This window comes from Bos javanicus, chromosome 3, assembly GCF_032452875.1.
Source record: "Bos javanicus breed banteng chromosome 3, ARS-OSU_banteng_1.0, whole genome shotgun sequence".
In the NCBI taxonomy this organism is placed as follows: Eukaryota; Metazoa; Chordata; class Mammalia; order Artiodactyla; family Bovidae; genus Bos; species Bos javanicus.
In genome coordinates, this window is record NC_083870.1 from 28,796,413 (window position 1) to 28,822,338 (window position 25,926).

At 39.7% G+C, this 25,926-nt stretch overlaps 2 protein-coding genes across 3 annotated transcripts in view; both read right to left on the bottom strand.

The window, feature by feature from the left end:
- The window catches only part of LOC133243468 (uncharacterized), a 63,537-nt gene that overhangs the window by 4,241 nt on the left and 33,370 nt on the right, over positions 1 to 25,926 (bottom strand). The window lies entirely within an intron of this gene.
- Positions 18,052 to 18,533, bottom strand: LOC133243415 (ATP synthase subunit g, mitochondrial-like). The gene has a single exon (XM_061410304.1). The coding sequence runs from the start codon at positions 18,465 to 18,467 to the stop codon at positions 18,156 to 18,158; it is 312 nt and encodes a 103-aa protein (XP_061266288.1). The 5' UTR covers positions 18,468 to 18,533; the 3' UTR covers positions 18,052 to 18,155.

Consider the following 25,926-nt stretch of genomic DNA (forward strand, 5'->3'; position numbering starts at 1 on the left):
ACCAAAATACATACGTGATAAACTTCTGAGGTAGCTTCTGAGATTATGTTGAAATTTGTTTTACTTAAATTTAGTTCTTATATGATGGTGTCATTGCTAAGGTCTCTACTTTCATGAAAATGCTTAAAATAGTAATATCTCTAGAATTTGTCTTCTGTATTATTTAATAGGCTCTAGGTTCCTTTTTGGGGGCTAAAAAATCACTGCAGATGATGATTGCAGCCATGAAATTAAAAGACACGTACCCCTTGGAAGGAAAGTTATGACCAACCTAGACAGCATATTAAAAAGCAGAAATATTACTTTGCCAACAAAGGTCCATCTAGTCAAGGCTATGGTTTTTCCAGTGGTCATGTATGGATGTGAGAGTCGGACTGTGAAGAAAGCTAAGCGCCAAAGAATTGATGCTTTTGAACTGTGGTGTTGGAGAAGACTCTTGAGAGTCCCTTGGACGGCAAGGAGATCCAACCAGTCCATCCTAAAGTAGATCAGTCCTGGGTGTTCATTGGAAGGACTGATGCTGAGGCTGAAACTCCAATACTTTGGCCACCTCATGCGAAGAGTTGACTCATTTGAAAAGACCCTGATGCTGGGAGGGATTGAGGGCAGGAGGAGAAGGGGACAACAGAGGATGAGATGGCTGGATGGCATCACCAACTCGATGCATATGACTTTGAGTCAACACTGGGAGTTGGTAATGGACAGGGAGGACTGGCGAGCTGCTATTCAGGGGGTCACAAAGAGTAGGACACAACTGAGCGACTGAACTGAACTGAACTGAACTGAGGTTCCTTTAAAAGTACTTGAATCTCCCACTCTGATAGCATAGTAGCAGTCCCCTGGAGAAGGAAATGACATCCCACTCCAGTATTCTTACCTGGAGAATTCCATGGACAGAGGATCCTGGCAGGCTACAGGATATGACTGAGTGACTGAGTACAGAAGAGGAAGTACTGAATGGAACAGGTGAAGCAAAAGTGATGCCCCCAAATAATTGCACTTTCTTTTTTCATTTTATTTATTTACTTGTTTATTTTATATTTTTTGGCTGTGTTGGGTCTTCATTGCTGCATGGGCCTTTTTCTAGTTGCAGCAAGAGAGGGCTATGCTTTAGCTGCACTGCACAGGCTTCTCATTGGGCTTCCTTCATAGCTCAGTTGGTAAAGAATCCACCTGCCATGCAGGAGACCCCAGTTCTATGCCTAGGTCAGGAAGATCCCCTGGAGAAAGGATAGGCTACCCGCTCCAGTTTTCTTGGGCTTCCCTTGTGGCTCAGCTGGTAAAGAATCCAACCACAATATGGGAGACCTGGGTTCAATCCCTGGGTTGGGAAAAACCCCTGGAGAAAGGAAAGGCTACCCACTCCATTATTCTGGCCTGGAGAATTCCATGGACTGTACAGTCCATGTGGTTGCAAAGAGTCGGACACAACTGAGCTACTTTCACCACCATCTCTTGTTGCGGAACACAGACTCTAGGGCACGCAGGCTTCAACAGTGGCAGCACACGGGCTCAGGAGTTGTGGTTACCAGGCTCTATAGCACAGGCTCAATAGTTGTGGCACATGAGCCTAGTCTCTCCTCGGCATGTGGATCTTCCAGGATCAGGGATCAAACCCGTGTATCCTGCATTGGCAGACAGATTCTCTACCACTGAGTCACCAAGGAAGCCCAAGTGCACTTTCAATATGAAGTTTTCCTTGAAAAGTAAGAACTAAAATCAGTAAGATCAGTCATTATTACCACAGGTTTATTGGCTCTCCATATAAAAAGGATTCTAAATACCATCAGTTTAATTTGTGTCACAGTTTTTAGCAATAATCCTGTTTAGTTCTTTCCAAACTTCTCTTTGAGTCAAAATTTCATTTTAGAAAATTCCAAATGAATATGAAAACTTAAAGTTGTTAACCTTCTTTTTAAATTATTGCTTTTAGCATTAGGCTTCAGATAACATTAAATATCTGAAAATTAAAAAACATTTGGTACTTTGCCGGGAGCCAGCACGGGAGTCCCCACCCATAACAAGGTTATGTGGGAGAGTTCTGGTGGGCAAGGCGAGCCAGAACTCGAAGGGTGCCCCTCTAGGCCTGCCTGAGCGTCTACCCCAAAACCAGAGTCTGCCTACTTCACTGCTTTGTGCTCTCACCTACACCTCTGACTTTACGGGAGCTGTCCCCCACCACCATCTCTCTCTCTGAAAAAGAGTTAACTTACAGCTCCAGTTAATAAAGTTCCTGGGCGTGACAAGAGTGTTTTAGTTCACAAACCCCTCAGATGGCTCTCTAACTTGCCTGACAGGTTTACCCGGACTCCTATAGCTATGCATACGATTGTTTACAGTCTCCCAGCCAGGAGAGGCATGGGGAGCTTAAGATATTCATATAGTATAGAGCCGCTCGGAGAGTTAGAAATTGTCAGAATAGAACTAGTAGAAGATTTCATTGCTGAGCCAATGCTTGCTGCCAAGTTTCCACATCCCCTGTATTGTATCCTTGGAAGTGTATTAATTAATATCGTTGGTATGTAGAAAAAATAAGCAGTGGCCTTGGTATTAACAACTTTAGACCCTTAAGGTAATAAATTCTTTCCTTTGTTGTAAACCCACTGCACCTTTGCCCTACAGGAATGCAACTTTATCTAACACCTTCGGAGGATGGTGCCAAACTTTAAAATAATTACTCTTAGAGAAAATAAGTCTTATGGTTGACAAACCTTTGTCAGAGTCATAAAATGTTAACAGGCCTTCTGGCCAGAAGATGATGTAAATCACCTAAACCATTTGTATATGATAAGTTTGCAGAAAAGAAATCCTGGTTTTGATAAGGATCAAAGAATGTTGACTTTGCATGATTTCACACCCCCTATTATCCTCTATGTGCAACTTAGGGTATAAAAGCCCCTGTTGAAAATAAAGCTATGGGCCTTGCTCACCGAAGCTTGGTCTCCCCATGTTGTTCTTTCTCTCACCTTCTGGCTGAATTCCCATCTGGACCGTGGAGGCTTGTCAAGCCTACTAATTTTGCCTGGGCTTCTAAGATCTGACTGGGGAGGCCTTAGTGTTTCTTCTCCTTCGGGAGAACGGGAGGACACCTATGGCCTACGTAGGTGACACAAACTCCTTGTCTTGGAGTTTTATTGGTTTTCCACGTAAACGAAGTTATTCAGCCTCTTTTCTCCACTGAATTTTCTTAATGAGCTATCCCTATTTAACCACTCTTTATGTCTCTAATTAATACTTAATTAAGCTATTGCTATTCTAAATCGCCGGAGAAGGCAATGGCACCCCACTCCAGTACTTTTGCCTGGATAATCCCACAGATGGAGGAGCCTGGTAGGCTCCAGTCCATGGGGTTGCTAAGAGTCGGGCACGACTGAGCGACTTCACTTTCACTTTTCACTTTCATTTCCTTCCCCAAGGAAATGGCAACCCACTCCAGTATTCTTGCCTGGAGAATCCCAGGAACAGAGGAGCCTGGTGGGCTGCTGTCTATGGGGTCGCACAGAGTCGGATACGACTGAAGCGACTTGGCAGCAGCAGCAGCAGCATTTTAAATTGCCGACACCGTCATCCTGAGGGAATCCCTGGATCCAACCGGGGCTGGACCCCAGCAGTACTCCTTTTCTAGCTGAGCAAAATTTCATTTAAGAAATGATATAGAACCAATGGCACCCCACTCCAGTACTCTTGCCTGGAAAATCCCATGGATGGAGGAGCCTGGTAGGCTGCAGTCCATGGGGTCACTAGGAGTTGGACACGACTGAGTGACTTCACTTTCACTTTTCACTTTCATGCATTGGAGAAGGAAATGGCAACCCACTTCAGTGTTCTTGCCTGGAGAATCCCAGGGATGGCAGAGTCTGGTGGGCTGCTGTCTGTGGGATCACACAGAGTCAGACACGACTGGGGTGACTTGGCAGTATAGAATAAATCAGATAGCACATTAAAACAGGCTAGTAATATCCTGGCAAATTCACACATAAGTATCTTACAGCAATGCCACTGTCAGGTTTCTTTTTTCTTTTTTCTCTTTTTTTTTATTTTATTTTTTTTGTTAATTTTATTTTATTTAACTTTACAATATTGTATTGGTTTTGCCATATATCAAAATGAATCTGCCACAGGTATACATGTGTTCCCCATCCTGAACCTTCCTCCCCACTGTCAGGTTTCAAATCACAAATAGCAATGTTCTCAAACTAAGTCCTTCCAATACTGATAAATAAATGCCCTCAAACATTCTCTAGCGCAGAAATGTTTTATCAGTTTATAGAATACAGGTGTACCTCAGCAATATTGCAGGACTGATTCCAGACCCTTGAAATTAAGCAGATATTACAATAACTCAAGTCACATACATTTTTTAATTTCCTAGTGCATATTATGGCACCCCACTCCAGTACTCTTGCCTGGAAAATCCCATGGACAGAGGAGCCTCGTAGGCTGCAGTCCATGGGGTCTCAAAGAGTCGGACACGACTGAGCGACTTCACTTTCACTTTTCACTTTCATGCATTGGAGAAGGAAATGGCAATCCACTCCAGTGTTCTTGCCTGGAGAATCCCAGGGAAGGGGGAGCCTGGTGGGCTGCCGTCTATGGGGTCGCACAGAGTCAGACATGACTGAAATGACTTAGCATAGCATAGCATGAAGTTACCCACATTGATTGACTCTTCCTTTCAAGAGCAATTTCTCTGTAGCATGCCCTGCTGTTTCATAGCAGTTTACACATAGTCGAACTTCTTTCAAAATTGAAATCAATCTTTCAAGCCTTGCCAGTGCTTTATCAACAAGGTTTACCTAATATTCTAAATCCTTTGTTGTCATTTCAACAACCTTCATAGCATCTTCACCAGGGGTGACTTCCATTTCAAGAAACCACTTTCTTTGCTCTTCCATAAGAGGCAACTCTTCATCCATTCATGTTCTATCATGAAATTGCAGCAATTCAGTCATCTTCATTCTTGACTTCTAATTCTAGTTCTCTTGCTATTTTCACAACAATAGCAGTTCCTTCCTCTATTGAAGTTTTGAACCTCTCAAAGTCACTCATAGGGTTGGGATCAACTTCCTCTAAACTCCTGTTAATGTTGATATTTTGACCCATGACTCATGAATGTTCTCAATGGCATCTAAAAAGGCGAATCCCCATCAGAAGATTTTCAAGTTACTTGGCTGAGATCCATCAGAGTAATCACCATCTGTGGCAGCTATAGACTTATAAAATATATTTCTTAAATAATAAGATTTGAAAGTTAAAGCCATGGGCTGCAGAATGGATGTTGTATTAGCAGGCATAAAAAGAACATTAAACTGACTGTACAGCTCCATTAGAACTCTTGAGTGACCAGGTACATTGTCAATGACCAATAATGTTTTGATTCTTTACTTCTGAGCAGTAAATTTCAACAATACATTTAAAATATACAGTATACCATGTTGTAAACCATGAAAATTCTTTAAGAGATAGGAATACCAGACCACTTTAACTGTCTCCTGAGAAACCTATTTGCAGGTCAAGAAGCAACAGTTAGAACCAGACATGGAACAACAGACTGCTTCCAAATTGGGAAAAGAGTACAAAAAGGCTGTATATTGACACACTGCTTATTTAACCTATATGCAGAGTACGTCATGCAAAACGCAGAGCTGGATGAATCACAAGCTGGAGTCAAGATTGCCAGGAGAGGCTGCTCTGGTGATCCAGTGGTTAAGAATCCACCTGCCAATGCAGGCACATGGGTTTGATCCCTGCTCTGGGAAAATTCCACATGCTGAAGAGCAACTAACCCATGGGCCACAACTATTGAGCTTGTGCTCTAGAGCCCAGGAGCCCCAACTACTGAGCCCATGCCCTGCAACTACTGAAGCCCACGCTCCACAACGAGAGAAGCCACCACAATGAGAAGTCATGCACTGCAACTAGAGAGTAGCCCTTCCTTGCCACAACTAGAGAAAAGCCAGTGCAGCAATGAAGAACAAGCACAGCCATAAATAAATAATAAAATATCTATTAAAAAATTAAGATATCTTTAAAAAAAAGATTGCTGGGAGAAATATCAACAAACTCAGATAAGCAGATGATACCACAATAATGGCAGAAAGTGAAGAGGAATTTTTCATACTGTTCCTCATCCAACCATCTCATCCTCTGTCGTCCCCTTCTCCTCCTGCCCTCAATCTTTCCCAGCATCAGGATCTTTTCCAATGAGTCAGCTCTTCGCATCAGGTGGCCAAAGTACTGGAGTTTCAGCTTCAACATCAGTCCTTCCAATGAACACTGAGGACTGATCTCCTTTAGGATGGACTGGTTGGATCTCCTTGCAGTCCAAGGGACTCTCAAAAGTCTTCTCCAACACCACAGTTCAAAAGCATCAATTCTTCAGCACTCAGCTTTCTTTATAGTCCAACTCTCACATCCATACATGACCACTGGAAAAACCATAGCCTTGACTAGATGGACCTTTGTTGGCAAAGTAATGTCTCTGCTTTTTAATATGCTGTCTAGGTTGGTCATAACTTTCCTTCCAAGAAGTAAGCATCTTTTAATTTCATGGCTGCAATCATCATCTGCAGTGATTTTGGAGCCCCAAAAAATAAAGTCAGACACTGTTTCCACTGTTTCCCCATCTATTTCCCATGAAGTGATGGGACCAGATGCCATGATCTTCGTTTTCTGAATGTTGAGCTTTAAGCCAACTTTTTCCACTCTCCTCTTTCACTTTCATCAAGAGGCTCTTTAGTTCCTCTTCACTTTCTGCCATAAGGGTGGTGTCATCTGCATATCTGAGGTTATTGGTATTTCTCCTGGCAATCTTGATTCCAGCTTGTGCTTCCTCCAGTCCAGTGTTTCTCATGATGTACTCTGCATAGAAGTTAATTAAGCAGGATGACACTATACAGCCTTGACGTACTCTTTTTCCTATTTGGAACCAGTCTGTTGTTCCATGTCCAGTTCTAACTGTTGCTTCCTGACCTGCATACAGATTTCTCAAGAGGCAGATCAGGTGGTCTGGTATTCCCATCTCTTGAAGAATTTTCCACAGTTTATTGTGATCCACACAGTCAAAGGCTTTTGGGCATAGTCAATAAAGCAGAAATAGATGTTTTTCTGGAACTCTCTTGCTTTTTCAATGATCCAGTGGATGTTGGCAATTTGATCTCTGGTTCCTCTGTCTTTTTTAAAACCAGCTTGAACATCTGGAAGTTCACAGTTCACGTATTGCTGAAGCCTGGCTTGGAGAATTTTAAGCATTATTTTGCTAGCATGTGAGATTAACACAATTGTGCAGTAGTTTGAGCATTCTTTGGCATTGCCTTTCTCTGGGACTGGAATGAAAAGTGACCTTTTCCAGTCCTGTGGCCACTGCTGAGCTTTCCAAAGGACATGGGTTTGGGTGGACTCTGGAAGTTGGTGATGGACAGGGAGGCCTGGTGTGCTGCGGTTCATGGGGTTGCAAAGAGTCAGACACTACTAAGCGACTGAACTGAACTGGACTGAAGAGAAACTAAAGAGCCTCTTGATGACAGTGAAACAGGAGAGTGAAAAAGCTGGCTTAAAACTCTACATTCAAAAACTAAGATCATGGCATCCAGTCCCACCACTTCATGGCAAATAGAAGGTGAAAAAGTGGAAACAGTGACAGATTTTATTTTCTTGGGCTCCAAAATCACTGCAGCCATGAAATTAAAAGATGCTTGCTCCTTGGAAGGAATGTTATGGCAAACCTGATAGTGTATTAAAAAGTAGAGACATCACTTTCCTGACAAAGGTCTGTATAGTCAAAACTATGATCTTTCCAGTAGTCATGTACAGATGTGAGAGTTGGACCATAAACAATGCTGAGCGCCGAAGAATTGATGCTTTGCAAACTGTGGTGCTGGAGAAGATTCTTGAGAGTCCCTCGGACAGCCAGGAGATCAAACGAATCAATCCTGAAGGAAATCAACCCTGAATATTCATTGGCAGGACTGATGCTGAAGCTGAAACTCCAATACTTTGGCCACCTGATCCAAAGAACTGAGTCACTGGAAAACATCCTGATGCTGGGAAAGATTAAGGGCAAAAGGAGAAAGGGACGAAAGAGAATGAGATGGTTGTATAGCATCACTGACTCTATCATGAGTTTGAGCAAACTCATGGACATGGACATGAGTTTGAGCAAACTCTGGGAGATAGTGAAGGACAAGGAAGCCTGGCGTGCTGCAGTCCATGGGATCGCAAAGAATCGGACACATCTTAGTAACTAAAAAACAACCACCTTCATTTATTATTTGGGTACAACTTCTGGATAACTTGCTACAGTGTCTTCATCAGCACTTGCTGCTTCGCCTTGCACTTTTATGTTATAGAGATGGCTTCATTCCTTAAACATCATGAAACTACCTCTGCTAGCTTTGAACTTTTCTTCTGCAGCTTCCTCATCACTCTCAGCCTTTGTAGAATTGAAGAGAGTTATGACATTGCTGTGGATTAGGCTTCAGCTTAGAGGAATGTTGTGGCTGGTTTAATCTTCCATCCAGACCACTAAAACTTTCTCCATATCAGCAATATCACTTTATCATTTGTGTGTTCGCTAGAGAAGCACCTCTAATTTCCTACAAGAACTTTTCCTTTGCGTCCACAACCCTTGGCACATGAGGCCTAGTTTTTGACCTATCTCAGCTTTCAGCATACCTTCTTCCTCACTATGTTTAATCATTTCTAACTTTTGATTTAAAGTGAGAGTCATGAGACTCTTCCTTTTACTTGAGCACTTAGAAGTCATCATAGGGTTACTCAGTGACCTAATTTCAATATAGTTGTCTGAAACAATCTGGAGGCCCAAGGAGAGGCAGAGAGATGGGAACCAGCGAGTCAGTGGAACAGTCAGAACACATACAATATTTCGTTCGCATTTTATATGAGTATGGGTTGGTTCGTGGTACCCCAAAACAATTACAATAATAACATCAGAAATCAATGATCCAGGTCACTATAACAAATACAATAATAATGAAAAAGTTTGAAATATTACTAGAATTACAAAAATGTGACACAGAGACGCAAACTGAGCTAACTGCTGTTGGAAAAAAATGATGCCAATAGATTTGCTCAATGTAGGGTTGCCACAAAACTTCAATTTGTAAAAAACTCAGTATCTACAAAGTGTAACAAAGCAAAGTGCAATGAAATGAGGTATGCTTGTAGTTACATTTCAGAGCATACATAGGACATAAATAAACCATTGAATAAAATACGCCTTTTAAAAATAGGAAATATTTATCTCTTTTTGATGTTCATAGTACTAGTTGCATTATTTTCTACGTAAAATGTTCACTAATTAAATTTTTCTTCAGATTTTTAATGTTTAATAGAAATATTTTATTTATTAAATTTATTTATTTTAATAGGAGATAATTGCTTTACAATACTGTGTTGGTTTCTGTGTTGTGTTCTGTGTTGTGTCACATACAATACCGTGTTGTGTATGTTGCCATACATCAACATGACTCAGCCATGGGTATATATATGTCCCCTCCCTCTTTAACTAACAGAAGTATCAATAGAACAGTATGTATTCATGGAAAAACAAAATTTTCAGAAACAATAAGCTTATAAAATTAGTTTAAAAACATTTAGGTAAATTATTAACAACATAGAGAGAGGTGTGTAATTAAAAACTTCCTATCCTATTGAAACAAAGAGAAAAGTTACAATGGGCTTGGAATGATTCTGTTTCATTATCTTTCCTAGTAAATATTTATTTTAAAAGAAAATAACTTAGTTAAGAGAGGAGATTTTATCAAGAGGATCAATTTGCCCTGGGCAAAGTCTGTTTTTTAGTTTAACAAATACAACTTTATAAAAAACTGTATTTTTCACAGATTATGATAGCTATTTTACTGCTAAGTCACTTCAGTCGTTTCCGACTCTTAGCAACCCCATGGACTGCAGCCTACCAGGCTCCTCTGTCCATGGGATTTTCCAGGCAAGAGTACTGGAGTGGGATGCCATTGCCAAAAACCTTAACTGAATAAATGAATTTGCATCTCCTCTGCTTTAGCCATAAACTGATCTTAGTAAATCTTCATATGTCTAAATAAAATCTTAACAGGAAAAACATCAATTCCTAAGAAGTACATCTATCAGTTAAAGAATTTTTAAGTTTTCACATTTTTATACTTACAATATATGTAATTTGAATCATGAATAATGCGTTGCTTAAAACTGACTTAATTGAAAAAATAATAGATTGCTTCACAAGAAAAACCTTTTAGTTTTCATTATAGTATCTACTAAAAAAGATTTTTTATGGTAGTGCTTTTTTGAGCCAAAATTCTCTGAGTTTATTGGAACCTGGAAAAATGAAAAGAATATATTTGACTAATAACACAAAATAAGGGTTCTTGATTCTTTCATAAGAATTTATCCTTTAACTTTTGAATACAGGGAGGATTTAACACTGTGAAGTCTACTCATGGATTTATATAGCTTTATCAATATGTTATTTACATTTGTAATTTAACAAATTACATATGTAATTTACATAACATCATATTCATTCTTTTAAATTACTGTATACTTAAGTGGATTTTAAAATATTCACAGAGTGTGTAGCAAGTACCATCACTTAATCCCAGAGTATTTTTGTCACCCCAAAATGATCACCCTATATCTGTAAGCATAACACCTAATTCCCTCCTCCCCATCCCTGACAACTACAAAGCAACTTCCTGTTTCTATGGATATGTCTATTCTAGACATTTCATATAAATCTAATCAGATCATCCATACAGTTCTAAGTGAAAAAAGTGATTAATACCATGTTAGGTATTTTTCACAGCATAAGATAGAAAGAGAAAATAGATTAAATATTTAGAAAATTCATAAATATGAAAGTAATATTTTATATATTCTATATATTTTATATATTCTATAGGGATATAGAAATATTTTTGTGTCTATGTCCATAATCTGACATAATTTTCATAATTATGTAATCATAGAGTTTTCAACAAAAGTATAATTCCCTGAATACACCTTTATTAGAATTTATTTCAAGTGGCCTGAATTTACATACAATCTATTGCTTCAAAAAATAAAGTAGCTTATCAATAAGTTCTTTATTTAAAAAAAGTTTAATTTTTAAAATATAACAGTAAACAGCACTGTGGAATGACTTATCACATCAAATATCAAGTCCAACTACAGTCCAAAATTACCTTGTCATTCTTTAGGAATCAAATTACTGTGTAATCTACTTAATTAAATTTTTTATTTTCAAGGGGAAAATGTTTTTTACAGTTTGACTCTCATAGTAATAACAATTGTCTTATTCACCTTCCAAAATTAATTTACTGTTAGTGAAATCTAAGGATCTCAAAAAAGAATATCTTATTATTTTTTAATATCTAAAACTAATATTATTTAATAGTTTAATAATAAAGTTACCAACAAAATTAACATTCATATTTAATCTAGACAGCTGCTGTTGCTAAGTCACTTCAGTCGTGTCTGACTCTGTGCAACCCCATAGACGGCAGCCCGCCAGGCTCCGCCATCCCTGGGATTCTCCAGGCAAGAACACTGGAGTGGGTTGCCATTGCCTTCTCCAATGCATGAAAGTGAAAAGTGAAAGTGAAGTCGCTCAGTCTTGTCCAACTCTTTGTGACCCCATGGACTGCACCCTACCAGGATCCTCCATCCATGGGATTTTCCAGGCAAGAGTACTGGAGTGGGTTGCCATTGCCTTCTCCAATTTAGACAGCACAAAATACATTTTTCTTATTTTAGAGAGAACAAAATACTCACAGTTCAATGATATTACTAGAGATTGTTCTTTTCCTAACAGAATGAATACAGATTTAGCAATGACTTTAACTTTCCATCTGGAGCAACTGAGCCGTTTCCCTATTTATTAAGGAGTGGAAAGAGGGGGCACTCTGCATAAACTTAAGCTATAGACACTCTGCAGAGCAATGCTTCATCTCTATCTTAGAGACGAACTTCCCACCCAGTCCTCTTCAGTCAAAGCAAGGGCAGTTACAAGCTCACACAAATCAAATAGCACCCAGATCATTAAGGACAGAAGCCTTTGAGACCTTCCAAGTCACATTCTGCCAGAGTTTCTTATTGTTTACTTAGTAAAAACTTTGTTTTCTTAATTGAATTTGACATTCTATTTTTATTTCAAAACATTGGGCCTCTACAAACAACTGAGTAATACATAAAGCAAAGGGGAAAAACCATTAAATTCTAACTCCACTAATATAGGTGCTGTAACAATTCAACTTGAAGTTTCATTGCTGCTGCTGCTAAGTCGCTTCAGTCGTGTCCGACTCTGTGCGACCCCACAGACGGCAGCCCACCAGGCTCCTCCGTCCCTGGGAGTCTCCAGGCAAGAACACTGGAGTGGGTTGCTATTTCGGTTAAACCAATTAGTAGTGTGTAATAATAATTTATAGACTGCTGTAATGTTAGATGTATACAAATCATCTAATCCAACTCTCTCATGTTTATGGCTAAGAAAAACTGCAACATAAACAGATACTATCCCTTTTTCAAGTTATCATGGATAATTAGTAGCAGAAATGAAACTCTGAAAATCCAAGCAGTTGAATAGGATTTATAAATAATTTCACTCAGTTCAGTTCAGTTCAGTTGCTCAGTTGTGTCTTTGACTCTTTGCGACCCCATGAATTGCAGCACACCAGGCCTCCCTGTCCATCACCATCTCCTGGAGTTCACTCAAACTCATGTCCATCAAGTCGGTGATGCCATCTAGCCATCTCATCCTCTATCATCCCCTTTTCCTCCTGCCCCCAATCCCTCCCAGCATCAGAGTCTTTTCCAATGAGTCAACTCTTCGCATCAGGAGATCTCTTTATTGTCTCTTACATATATAAAGTCTGTTGGATACCAGACTCAGAGTCTCACTCCTTTAAGACATTTGTACAGAAGCAAATTTACAAAGTTTTAAAAGCAAAGACATTACTTTGCCAACAAAGGTTTGTCTAGTCAAGGCTATGGTTTTTCCTGTGGTCATGTATGGATGTGAGAGTCGGACTATAAAGAAAGCTGAGTGCCGAAGAATTGATGCTTTTGAACTGTGGTGTTGGAGAAGACTCTTGAGAGTCTCTTGGACTGCAAGGAGATCCAACCAGTCCATTCTGAAAGAGATAAGCCCTGGGATTTCTTTGGAAGGAATGATGCTAAAGCTGAAACTCCAGTACTTTGGCCACCTCATGTGAAGAGTTGACTCATTGGAAAAGACCCTGATGCTGGGAGGGATTGGGGGCAGGAGAAGGGGAAGACAGAGGTTGAGATGGCTGGACGGCATCATTGACTTGATGCACATGAGTTTGGGTGAACTCTGGGAGTTGGTGATGGACAGGGAGGCCTGGTGTGCTGCAGTTCATGAGGTTGCAAAGAGTCGGACATGACTGAGCAACTGAACTGAACTGAACTGAAGTTTACAAATGTGTTCTACCACTGAACTCCATTCTCCTGGTCACACCGTTTCTGATCTCATGACTCACTGTATTTTTATCTGACTCTACACTTTTGTCTCAGTCCTGCCCAGTTCTACTTTCACATAAACATGGCTCAACTTCAGTATACATTCTCTATTTTTCCTGGCATCTGGACTTGTCCACCTCCAGTTTCTGAATTCAGACTCTAATACTGATGATGAATTCTTCAAAAGTTTTCATCTATTATGGAGTAGAATTCCTGATAAAAATCTCCAAGTCATCTCACATAGAGTTTTGTTTACTTTTTAAAATGATAGGTCTGTATCTCAGAATTGTTAGTAGTGAACCAAAAAATAAGTCATTGCATTATAATTCATTTGTGTTGACTCTCAGATCAGATCAGTCGTTCAGTCATGTCCGACTGTTTGCGACCCCATGAATCACAGCACGCCAGGTCTCCATGTCCATCACCAACTCCCGGAGTTCACACAGACTCACGTCCATCGAGTCAGTGATGCCATCCAGCCATCTCATCCTCTGTCGTCCCCTTCTCCTCCTACCCCCAACCCCTCCCAGCATCAGAGTCTTTTCCAACGAGTCAACTCTTCGCATGATGTGGCCAAAGTACTGGAGTTTCAGCTTTAGTATCATTCCTTCCAAAGAACTCCCAGGGCTGATCTCCTTCAGAATGGACTGGTTGGATCTCCTGGCAGTCCAAGGGACTCTCGAGAGTCTTCTCCAACACCACAGTTCAAAAGCATCAATTCTTCGGTGCTCAGCCTTCTTCACAGTCCAACTCTCACATCCATACATGACCACTGGAAAAACCATAGCCTTGACTAGACGAACCTTTGTGGGAAAGTAATGTCTCTGCTTTTGAATATGCTATCTAGGTTGGTCATAACTCTCCTTCCAAGGAGTAAGCGTCTTTTAATTTCATGGCTGCAGTCACCATCTGTAGTGATTTTGGAGCCCAGAAAAATAAAGTCTGACACTGTTTCCACTGTTTCCCCATCTATTTCCCATGAAGTGGTGGGACCAGATGCCATGATCTTCATTTTCAGAATGTTGAGGTTTAAGCCAACTTTTTCACTCTCCACTTTTACTTTCATCAAGAGGCTTTTGAGTTCCTCTTCACTTTCTGCCATAAGGGTGGTGTCATCTGCATATCTGAGGTTATTGATATTTCTCCTGGCAATCTTGATTCCAGCTTGTGTTTCTTCCAGCCCAGCGTTTCTCATGAGGTACTCTGCATATAAGTTAAATAAACAGGGTGACAATATACAGCCTTGACGAACTCCTTTTTCTATTTGGAACCAGTCTGTTGTTCCATGTCCAGTTCTAACTGTTGCTTCCTGACCTGCATACAGATTTCTCAAGAGGTAGATCAGGTGGTCTGGTATTCCCATCTCTTGAAGAATTTTCCACAGTTTATTGTGATCCACACAGTCAAAGGCTTTGGCATAGTCAATAAAGCAGAAATACATGTTTTTCTGGAACTCTCTTGCTTTTTCCATGATCCAGCGGATGTTGGCAATTTGATCTCTGGTTCCTCTGCCTTTTCTGAAACCAGCTTGAACATCTGGAAGTTCACGGTTCACATATTGCTGAAGCCTGGCTTGGAGAATTTTGAGTATTACTTTACTAGCGTGTGAGATGAGTGCAATTGTGTGGTAGTTTGAGCATTCTTTGGCATTGCCTTTCTTTGGGATTGGAATGAAAACTGACCTTTTCCAGTCCTGTGGCCACTGCTGAGTTTTCCAAATTTGCTGGCATATTGAGTGCAGCACTTTCACAGCATCATCTTTCAGGATTTGAAATAGCTCAACTGGAATTCCATCACCTCCCCTAGCTTTGTTCGTAGTGATGCTTTCTAAGGCCCACTTGACTTCACATTCTAGGATGTCTGGCTCTAGGTCACTGATCACACCATCGTGATTATCTGGGTCGTGAAGATCTTTTTTGTACAGTTCTTCTGTGTATTCTTGCCATCTCTTCTTAATATCGTCTGCTTCTGTTAGGTCCATACCATTTCTGTCCTTTATCGAGCTCATCTTTGCATGAAATGTTCCTTTGGTATCTCTGATTTTCTTGAAGAGGTCCCTAATCTTTCCCATTCTGTTGTTTTCCTCTATTTCTTTGCATTGATCGCTGAAGAAGGTTTTCTTATCTCTTCTTGCTATTCTTTGGAACAGTGCTCCAAAAATAGGCTCCACATTATGTCTTAAAAGAAGTGATGCTCTACTAGCAACCTTACATGAAAAAATAGCAAAACAACTACATGAAGCTGGAAATGATGGAGTTCCAGGTCAATTTTTACTATTTCACCTTAATATGTAAAACATTTTCCTCAAGAAATGATAGGATAAGTATGAAAAAAGGAAAGGGAAATATCAAAACAAACATATAAGTACTTGATTTTTTTTTAAGCATTGCTTAACTTCTAAACTCCAGAACATTTGTTTCTTAAGAGAACACATTTTTTTTTTAAGAACTTCAATTCTTTCACTATTAACATACAAATATCAGTGATAATTTATAAAATGTTTTTGCTTATATAATTCCCAATTTTAACTTCTACTTATAAGCAGAGTTATAAGTTTCTGTAATAAAAAAATACAATTTCAAATGCTCAATGATTCAAACTTTTTACTTATTCGCATCATCCTGACCACTCATACCCTCAATTCTACCTTGATTACATCTGAGATATTACAATTCATTGACAACCAGCTTCCTTGTTTAGTTTTACAAAAAAAAAAAAAAGATTTGGTAATTCCCTGGTGGTCCAGTGGTTAGAACTCAGCACTTTCACAGTGGTTCAGTTCAGTATAGTTGAGTTCAGTCGCTCAGTTGTGTCCGACTCTTTGCGACCCCATGAATCACAGCACTCCAGGCCTCCCTGTCCATCACCAACTCCCGGAGTTCACTCAGACTCACGTCCATCGAGTCAGTGATGCCATCCAGCCATCTCATCCTCTGTCGTCCCCCTTCCCCTCCTGCCCCCAATCCCTCCCAGCATCAGAGTCTTTTCCAATGAGTCAACTTTTCACATGAGGTGGCCAAAGTATTGGAGTTTCAGCTTCAGCATCAGTCCTTCCAATGAACACCAGGACTGATCTCCTTTAGGATGGACTGGTTGGAACACCTTGCAGTCCAAGGGACTCTCGAGAGTCTTCTCCAACACCACAGTGCAAAAGCATCAAGGTGGACAGGTTTAAAAGCTGGTGGAGAACTAAGATCCTGCAAGCAGCGAGGCTGCAGCCAATAAAAAAAGGTTCGTCTGGAACTTCACAGCTACAAAATTTTTATATGTACTTCCCTGGTTTATAATAATAGTCTAGACTTACTGTGACATTAGCATAATGCTCATTCCAAGGTATTTAAAGATATATTGATATTTTTAAAATAAGGAAAGTAGAATGTATTTTTCAAATTTTACACAGGCTTCTGTCAACAGAGCATTCTATTCATGCTCATATGTTTCACTGATATCATTTAATAAGCACAAATGAGGAAATTTCTTGAAATTTATTCTTTTCATTGTGTCACTCAATACACAGCTGGCCTCTATTTATAGATACATGCCATTAAAAATATATTAATGTTGCTATATTATCAATTTTAAAAAATCTAAAAAGTTACAAATCTAACCCACTTCTTTGCTGTGTAACTAGGAAGATCATTAGGGAAGGTTTTTTGAGAAAGTGACATCCAAAGCAACACCTAAAGGATGAGGAAAAGCTAGTCATAGGACAAGTTGAGGGATGAGTGTTTTAGGGGGAACAACACACAGTTAGTTGTGTGTTGGTTTGTGTAACATCTGAAGAAGGCCAGTGTGGTGAATGGTGACAGAAGACATGAACAGAAGAAAATGAGACTGGAGAGAAATTAAAACCAGATTATAACAGCCTTAAGAGAGAAGTCTGATTTTTTTTTTTTATACCAATCACTTACATTTATTTCAGGACATAATATACTATTTAGACCCAAGGACAGTGCTAAATCATAACTCTGTTAAATACCTACAGGATATTTCATTTTTGCGAAGATAGGTCCTTAAAAACTGGACGGATTAATAATATAACAAATATCAAAATCAGATGAAAAATACGTTATTGCTCTCATTCACTCTGTCCTAATGTTAAAGATGTTACAAAGATATACAGATTATCATCATGCTGTTCTTTTGGGAGCCTATATTCAAGCTGATAATAAGGTGTTGTCAAAGGGATCTTTCTCTGATTTTTGCAAAGAAAAACAGCCCAAATTGTATTCTTAATGCTACGTGATTTAACTGTATCATGCTTGGCACATGGTATTATTTCGCCTACTGGAGCAAGTTCTCATTTTCTCAAAGCCTTCCCTCAAGCTTTTCTAGAAATAAAGCTTAAATATCATTTATTTCAAGCTTTCAGAATAAAGTTAACCTCATTTATACAGGTACCAGGTTGGTGTACTCATATATATCTTTTCCAATTGCAGGCTAAGCAAAGGCATGCATTTAGAACCGTATTAATATATTAAAGCGAAAGACAAACCAACTTAATGTCAAGAGAAACTGTGACCTTCCATGTAGTGTGTGATAGAGAAACACTGATTCTGACACATTGTCTTATTTTATTCAAATAGCAGTCTGCTCACACGTGGTCCAAGAACACTTGAATAATAAAGCAAATATAATCACATGTTAAAAATTGGTCTTCAAACATCATAGCCAATGATGCCACGCTTGCCTATGATCTCGCCAACATAAAACCACATCCACACCTCAGTGGCCACCAAACCATTCAGTAGAGCTTCCTTAACAGTGAGCTGTTTGAAGCTACCGGTTTTAGCACTGTTGATAATTTTTTTCAAGCTCTGAATTGCTGTAGGGATCTCAGCAGGGGTTGGAGGAACCAGCTCAGCCTTGGCATAGTACCAAAACGTGGCCAATCGAGGCTTCGAGTAAGTCACAGCAGCGTTGACCAGCGCCGGGGCCTTTTCCGCGAGGTTACGGACAAACTGGGCCATGGTCCTAGGACGGAGAGCCCGTCACCCCGACTGGCCAGCTGAATGTCACCCGCCTGGAGAAGTCTGAATTTTATTCTGGGCATAATGAGAAATCACTAAAGGATTTTAAGCAGAAAAGACACCATCTAAAGTATATTTTTTGTTTTGTTTCCTTTTGATGTTTTGTTTTTAATTGACATTTTCATTGAGATCATTGTAGATTTACTTGCAGTTTTAAGAAATAATACAGATAGAGCATGTGCCTAATTTAGTTTCCCCCAGTGATAACAATTTGTAAAACTAGTATAATGTAGCTACCAATATATGGGCATTGACAAAAAACACCTTATTCAGAGCTCCCCAATTTTATCTATACTTATTTACACATATGAATTAAATTCTGTACAATTTTATCACTTGTAGGTTCACGAACCCATCACACAATCAAGATTCTGAATAATTCCAATATTAGGAATCCCTCAAGTCACCCTATTTTAACCACACCCACCTCCCTCTTCCATCTCCCCATTCTCAGCTTCTGGCAACCACTAATTTGTCCCCGATTTCTAAAAATTTGTCTTTTCAAGATGTTATATAATTGATCATATATTGTGTAACCTTTTTTTATTAATTTATTTTATTTTTGGTTGTGGTGGGCCTTTGTTGTTGCTCGCTCCAGCTTTCTTTAGTTGCAGTGAACGGGAGCTACCTGCTGGCTGCAGGGCATGAGTTTCTCATTGTGGTGGCTTCTCTTGTCTTGCAGCTCAGGCTCTAGGTGTGAGGGCTTCAGTAGTTGCAGCTCATGGGCTCTAGAGTGCAGGCTCATCAGTTGTGGCACACAGGCTTAGTTGCTCTGTAGCATGTGGGATCCTCCCAGACCAAGGATCAAACCAGGGCCCCTTGCATCACAAGGCAATTCTCAACCACTGGACCACCAGGGAAGCTCATGTGTAACCTTTTGTGATTGGCTTTTTTCCTTCAACATTAGTTCCCTGGAGACTGATCCAAATTGTTGTGTATATCAATAGTTTGCTTGTTTTCATTGCTGAGTAGTAGTCTGTGGTTATGGGCATGAAGAAGTGAAGGTGTTTGTCCCTCAGTCATGTCCAACTCTTTGCAACCCCATGAACTGTAGCCCTCCAGGTTTCTCTGTCCATGGAATTATCCAGGCAAGAACTGGAGTGAGTAGCCATTCCTTTCTGCAGGGGATCTTCCTGACCCAGGGATCAAACCCAGTCTCCTGCACTGTAGGAGAATTCTTTACCATCTTGAGTCACCAGGGAAGCCCAGTTACAGGCATGCCGCTGCTGCTGCTGCTAAGTCGCTTCAGTCGTGTCCAACTCTGTGCGACCCCATAGACGGCAGCCCACCAGGCTCCCCTGTCCCTTGGATTCTCCAGGCAAGAACACTGGAGTGGGTTGCCATTTCCTTCTCCAATGCATGAAAGTGAAGTCGCTCAGTCGTGTCCGACTCTAGGGACCCCATGGACTGCAGCCTACCAGGCTCCTCCGTCCATGGGATTTTCCAGGCAAAAGTTCTGGAGTGGGGTGCCACTGCCTTCTCCAGTTACGGGCACACCACAGTATAAATATTTACCTTTGGAAGGGTATATGGGTTAATTCCATTTTCTGCTACTGCAAATAAAGTTGCTATGAATACTCACGTACAGATTTACATAAGAACGTAAGTTTTCATTTCTCTGAGGTAAAAGCCCAAACATATAACTTCTAGTTTTATGATAATTGTATATTGTATTTTATTTAAAACTGTCGAACTTTTCCAGAATAACTGTATAATTTTACATTTCTACTAGCAATATAGAAATGATCCAATTTCCCTAAATCTTTGCCAGAATTTGATATTGTCACGATTTTTAATTTTAGCATTTCTGATAGATGTATAGTGGTAGCTTGCACTTTTCATTTGCATTTCTCTCGTGGCTAATCATACTGAATGTCGTTTCACATGTTTTTTTGCCATCTGTTTATTCTCTTTGGGGAAATGTCTGTTGATGCCTTTTCCTTATTTTCTAATTGAAGTGTTCATCTTTTTATTATTGAGTTTTCAGGGTTGTTTATATATTTTAGATAGTACTCTTTTGTTGCAAATGTGGTTTTGCAAATATTTTTCCTAATCTGTAGTGTGTCTTTGCATCCTCTTTACAGAATCTTTTGCAGAGCAAAAGTTTTTAATTTTGATGAAGCATAATTTATCAGTTCATCCTTTTATGGATTATACTAATAGTATTAAGTCTAAGAACTCTTTCCTTGCCTCTGGATTCCCAAAATTTTCTTCTATATATTTTTCTAAAAGTTTCATATTTTAAGTTTTACATTCAAGTCTAGAATTCATTTTTAGTTACTATTTTTATAAGATACGAAGTTTAAGGTTTTGTTTTGATTGTCTGTGTTCAGTTCCTCAGTCGTGTTCAACTCTGTGACCCCATGGACTGTAGTCCACCACCTTCTCTTTCCGTGGGACTTCCAGGCAAGAATACTGAGTGAGTAGTCAATTGCTTGAGCACTGTTTGTGAAAAAGTGATCCTTCCTTTGTTGAATTGTTCTTGCACATTGTCAAAATTCAGTTGGGCATACATGTGTGAGTATATTTTGGGTTTCACTATTCTGTCAATTAATTTATCTATCTCTCCACCACAACCATATCTCACTTTTTTGCAGTAGCTAACTAGAAAAAATGTGATTTTTAGTGGAGGAATCTTCTCACTTTACCCTTCTTTTTCAAGATTGTCTTAGTCATTCTGGGACATGTGCTGAGACAATTTTTCATATAAATTTCAAAATGCATGCTAAGTTGCCTCAGTAATGTCTGACTCTTTGCAACCCCATGGACTGTAGCCTTCTAGGCTCCTCTGTCCATGGGATTCTCCAGGCAAGAATACTGTCCCAGAATGGGTTGTCATGCCCTCCTCCAGAAGATCTTCCCGACCCAAGGATCAAACCCACAGCTTTTACGTCTCTTGCACTGGCAGGTGAGTTCTTTACCAGCTGAGCCCTGTGTGTTTCTACACACACACACACACACACACAAAATTGCTAGGAATTTTATAAGAATTGCACTAAACCTACTCATCAGTTTGAGGAGAATTGCCTTCCAACCCATGAGCATGGTATACCTCTTCATTTAATTGGGTAATGCAATACCCAATTTTTATTTTTTTTTCAGATTAGTAGCCGTTTATTTATGTCAGAAGCCCATTCCCCAGCTGAAAATCACTTTTCACATTTGCCTCATATTATGTCTTCATAGGTAGGAAATTAGAAAAGCTAAAATACCATCCAAATAATTCAGGACAAATATTGCTTTCTTTTGAAATCTCTAGATAATTGCAACAAACAAAGCGTTCGTCTGGCTAGATGCTGTTTTCCTCTTTGATTCTGTAAGCATGAAATAAATGTCTACAACCAAGGAACTTTCAATTGAGTGAATGGTGCTAACCTGGTGTTCAGTGCATAGCAGGGAACTGTTGGTCTTGGGGGTTTCTGTTTAGTTAATAAATTTGCAAATGAATCAAGATATTCTGGTGTTGACCCAACCCTTCTAAAACACGCAGATTATATATCAGTTTGTGACAAGTGTCCACACACTCAGTCATGCTAGGCGATGGGACTGTGGAGGGGGTACTGAGAGGGGAAGTTTGTCACAGCTCCTGGAAAGCCTCGCTCCTCCCCACCTTCCACATTAGCTGAAGTGAGTGAGCATCAGCTCACTTTGATTTCTTTCCTCACAAATTTCAGCATATAAATCCTGTACATGTTTTGCTAAGTAAATATGTAAGTACTTCATTTTCTTTGGAATGACTGTAAATAGTATTGTTTTTAATTGTAGTTACTTCATTGTTGATTTATAGAAATATGATTGCATTTTTCTGTTGTTCTTGTATCTTGCAACCTTGCTGAATTTATTAGCTCTAAAGAGATTTTTCTTTTCCTTGGAATATTCTATGTAGACAATCATGTCATCTGCAAGGAGAAATAGTTTGGTTTTCTTGAGAAATAGTTTTATATCTTCCTTTCCCATCTGTATGTCTTTTATTTCTTTTTCTTGACTTATTAAAATGGCTAGAACTTCCAGTACTGTGTTCAATAAGAGTGGTGAGAGTGGACATGCTTACCTTTCCTCCAAAATTAGGAAGAAAGCATTGTTTTTCACCATTAAGTGTGATGTCAGCTAAGATTTTTATACACGCTCTTTGTTAAGCTGAAGTAATTCTCCTCTATTCTTAACTAAGTACTGAATGAGTGAATTTTATTTTCACGTAATTCTGATGCAATATATGGGGGAGGAGAGCAAAATAAGTGAGGTAACCAGTAAGATGACTATCACAGTACTCCAGGTGAGAGATGATGGTAACCTAGACTAAGATGATGGTGGTGATACAGATTAGGAGACAAGAGGGCAGATTCAAGATATACTTTGTTGTATAACCCATAGGACTTGCTGATGGATTGGGTGGTTAGAGTCAGAAATTGCATTTGGCTACAAATAACAGAAAACTCTGGGCTTCCAAGGTGGCTCAGTAGTAAAAGAATCCTCTTGCAATGCAAGAGAAGCAGGAAACGTGGGTTTGATCCCTGGGGCAGGAACATCCCCTGGAGAAGGAAATGGCAACCCACTCCAGTATTCTTGCCTGGGAAATCCCATGGACAGATAAGGTTGACAGGCTACAGTACATGGGGTCACAAAAGAGTTGGACATGACTTAGCAACTAAACAACAACAAACAGAAAACTCTACTACAATGACTTAAGTAGAGGCTTCCCCCTCACCCCCGCCCTGAACAAAAAGAAGTCAGAGAATAAGCAGTTCTATCAATCTCATCTGTGTCTCAGATCCTTTTATTCTTTGCTGTTACATAATAACATATGACTTTGAACCATACAGTCACAAGATGGATGTGGTACTTCTAGGTACCACAGATAAGTTCCAGTAAGAAAAACAGAGTTGCAAAATTTTTCTTTTAGTGATACTTTATTCAGAAAGTTAAGCACTTCCAGAGACATTTATCTATATTTCCTTAATCAAAACTATGTCATGAAAAAAAAAAAAAAAAACCTATGTCACTAACCACTCAGTTGCAAGGGAAGCTAAGGAATTGATATTTTACTTTCCAGTCTCTAAAGTAGAGAAAAACAGGGAATAGCTAATTGCAGTGGACACTAAGTGAGCCAATCCATAGTACCTACCACACTAAGGATGATGGAAATAAGGAAAAATGGATTACTTCCATATTTCTGGTTGACAGATTACATTACTGTTTACTAGGATGTATAAGAGTGGAAGAGACATGGATGTTAAGAGAAAGCAATAGTTCAGTGTTGGCCACGTTGAGATTAAAATGTTTATGAAGCATCTAGAATGTCAAGCAAAGAATTACATACATGAGGCTGAAATTCAGAAATGTCAATACTGAAGGTAATAATCTTGAAGTTACCAGGATACTGATGGTATTTAGAGCTATTGAACTATATAAGATCACCTTGGAAGAAAAAAAGTAGTTGTACACAGCTTTGAGGAATTCCAATATTTAAGTATTGCTTTGGGAAAAGTGAACTCACAAAATAGACTGAGTAGCTAAAAAGTGTGGAGAAGGCAATGGCACCCCACTCCAGTACTCTTGCCTGGAAAATCCCAGGGACGGGGGGAGCCTGGTGGGCTGCCATCTATGGAGTCGCACAGAGTCGGACACGACTGAAGCCACTTAGCAGCAGCAGCAGCTAAAAAGCGAATAGAGAAACCACGAAAGAAGTATTAAAGGCATAAATGGAAATATGTGTTTCATGGAGAAGGTATTCTATAGAGTAGAATGCTACTGAGAGAAGATAAATAAGATAAAGAGAGAAACTTCCATTGAATTTAGCAGCATGAAAGTAGTTGATGATTGAATTAATTAAAACCAATTTCAGAGTCAAGAAACAAAATATCCACTTAAACCCCAAATAGGAGTCTGTTATTTTTCCCACACAACAAAAAGTCTGGATGTAAGCAGCTAAAGGTATTAGGGAGCCAATCATCAGAGCCTGCTGCTTTGTGGTTTCCTTGGACTTTCTCTCATGACTGGAAAGTGGGTGTCATTGCTCTGGACTCATGTACAAAACAGCAGAAGAAAAGGAAAGGTGTGGTGCCAGCACCATATGCCCTTTACCAAGAGTAGAAAAACTTCCCCTTCCCTCAGAATTATTTTGCATCTCATTAGTCAGATCTATGTAACACAGTCATCCTGAACTTCAGGGGAAACTCCAGGAAGGTGAGAATTTATTTAATAAGTTGTCTAGCCTCTACAGTGAAAATGGACAAAGGAAAGAGCAGTTGAGAATGGATGCTTTGACAATCAAAAGTACCTGCCATGATGACCTTGGCAACAACATGTACCTGCCATGATGACCTTGGCTTTAATGGTATGGGATAGTGAGACTGAAACCAGATTACAGGGGATTGAAGAGTGAACGGAAGATGGTGAGGTAGCAAAATGCAATGGATAGAAACATTTTCTATTCATTTGGCCAGAAATTTACTTGTGAAGGGTTTCTCTGGTGGCTCAGACGGTAAAGGATCTGCCTGCAATGCGGGAGACCTGGGTTTGATCCCTGGGTTGGGAAAGTCTCTGGGTTGGGAAGCTCTCTGGGTTGCAGATGGGAACAGCTACCCACTCCAGTATTCTAGCCTGGAGAATTCCATGGACTGTATAGTCCAAGGAGTCACACAGAGTTAGACGCAACTTTCACTTTCACTTTAGTTGTGAAGAGGAGCAGAGAAGTAGGATGGTATCTAGATTGAGTTGTAAGGTCCAGTGATGTTTTTTACTTTGTATTATTGTTGTTGCTGTTAACATGAAGTAAAAAATTATGTTTGTAAAATGATGAGAATGATCATTGTGAGGAGGGGAGAGACAATTGATACAAAAGGAAAGAGAGTGAAATGAAAGACTCCCAAACATTCATGCTGGTAGGTTCTAGCCTGCTTATGATGTTCCCTTCCTGATAACCTGCCTATGGACTTTGGACTTGCTTAGTCACCTTCACAATTGTATCAACTTATTCCCTATAATAGACCACTTAAAATTCCCAGTTCTGCTTCTGGGACTGAATCCTGACTGATACAGAATTTGATCCTCAAAAAGTCCTCGAAGAGGCAATAAAATTATGTACTAGTTTCTATGAAAGAAGACAGGAGGTAAAGGAAAGTTGCATGGCCCAAGGTAGCCCGGAGTTAAAACTCCCCTCCAGGTCCTCCCCACCATTCTAGACAAAACAAAGAACTTTCTCACCAGAAGAAAAAAATAGACATTAGGTTGATTACGCCCAGCTCCAAGCCGGCCCAGCCTCTGGCCCATCTCCAGAACTCCTTGCCCCAGCCATTTAAGAGATAACTACTCCCAGCAACCTTGGAAAAGAACAGGCCCCCTTAAGACAGTAGCTTTCTACATACATGCCTATATATACTTACTTTTTTCTTAGATAAGT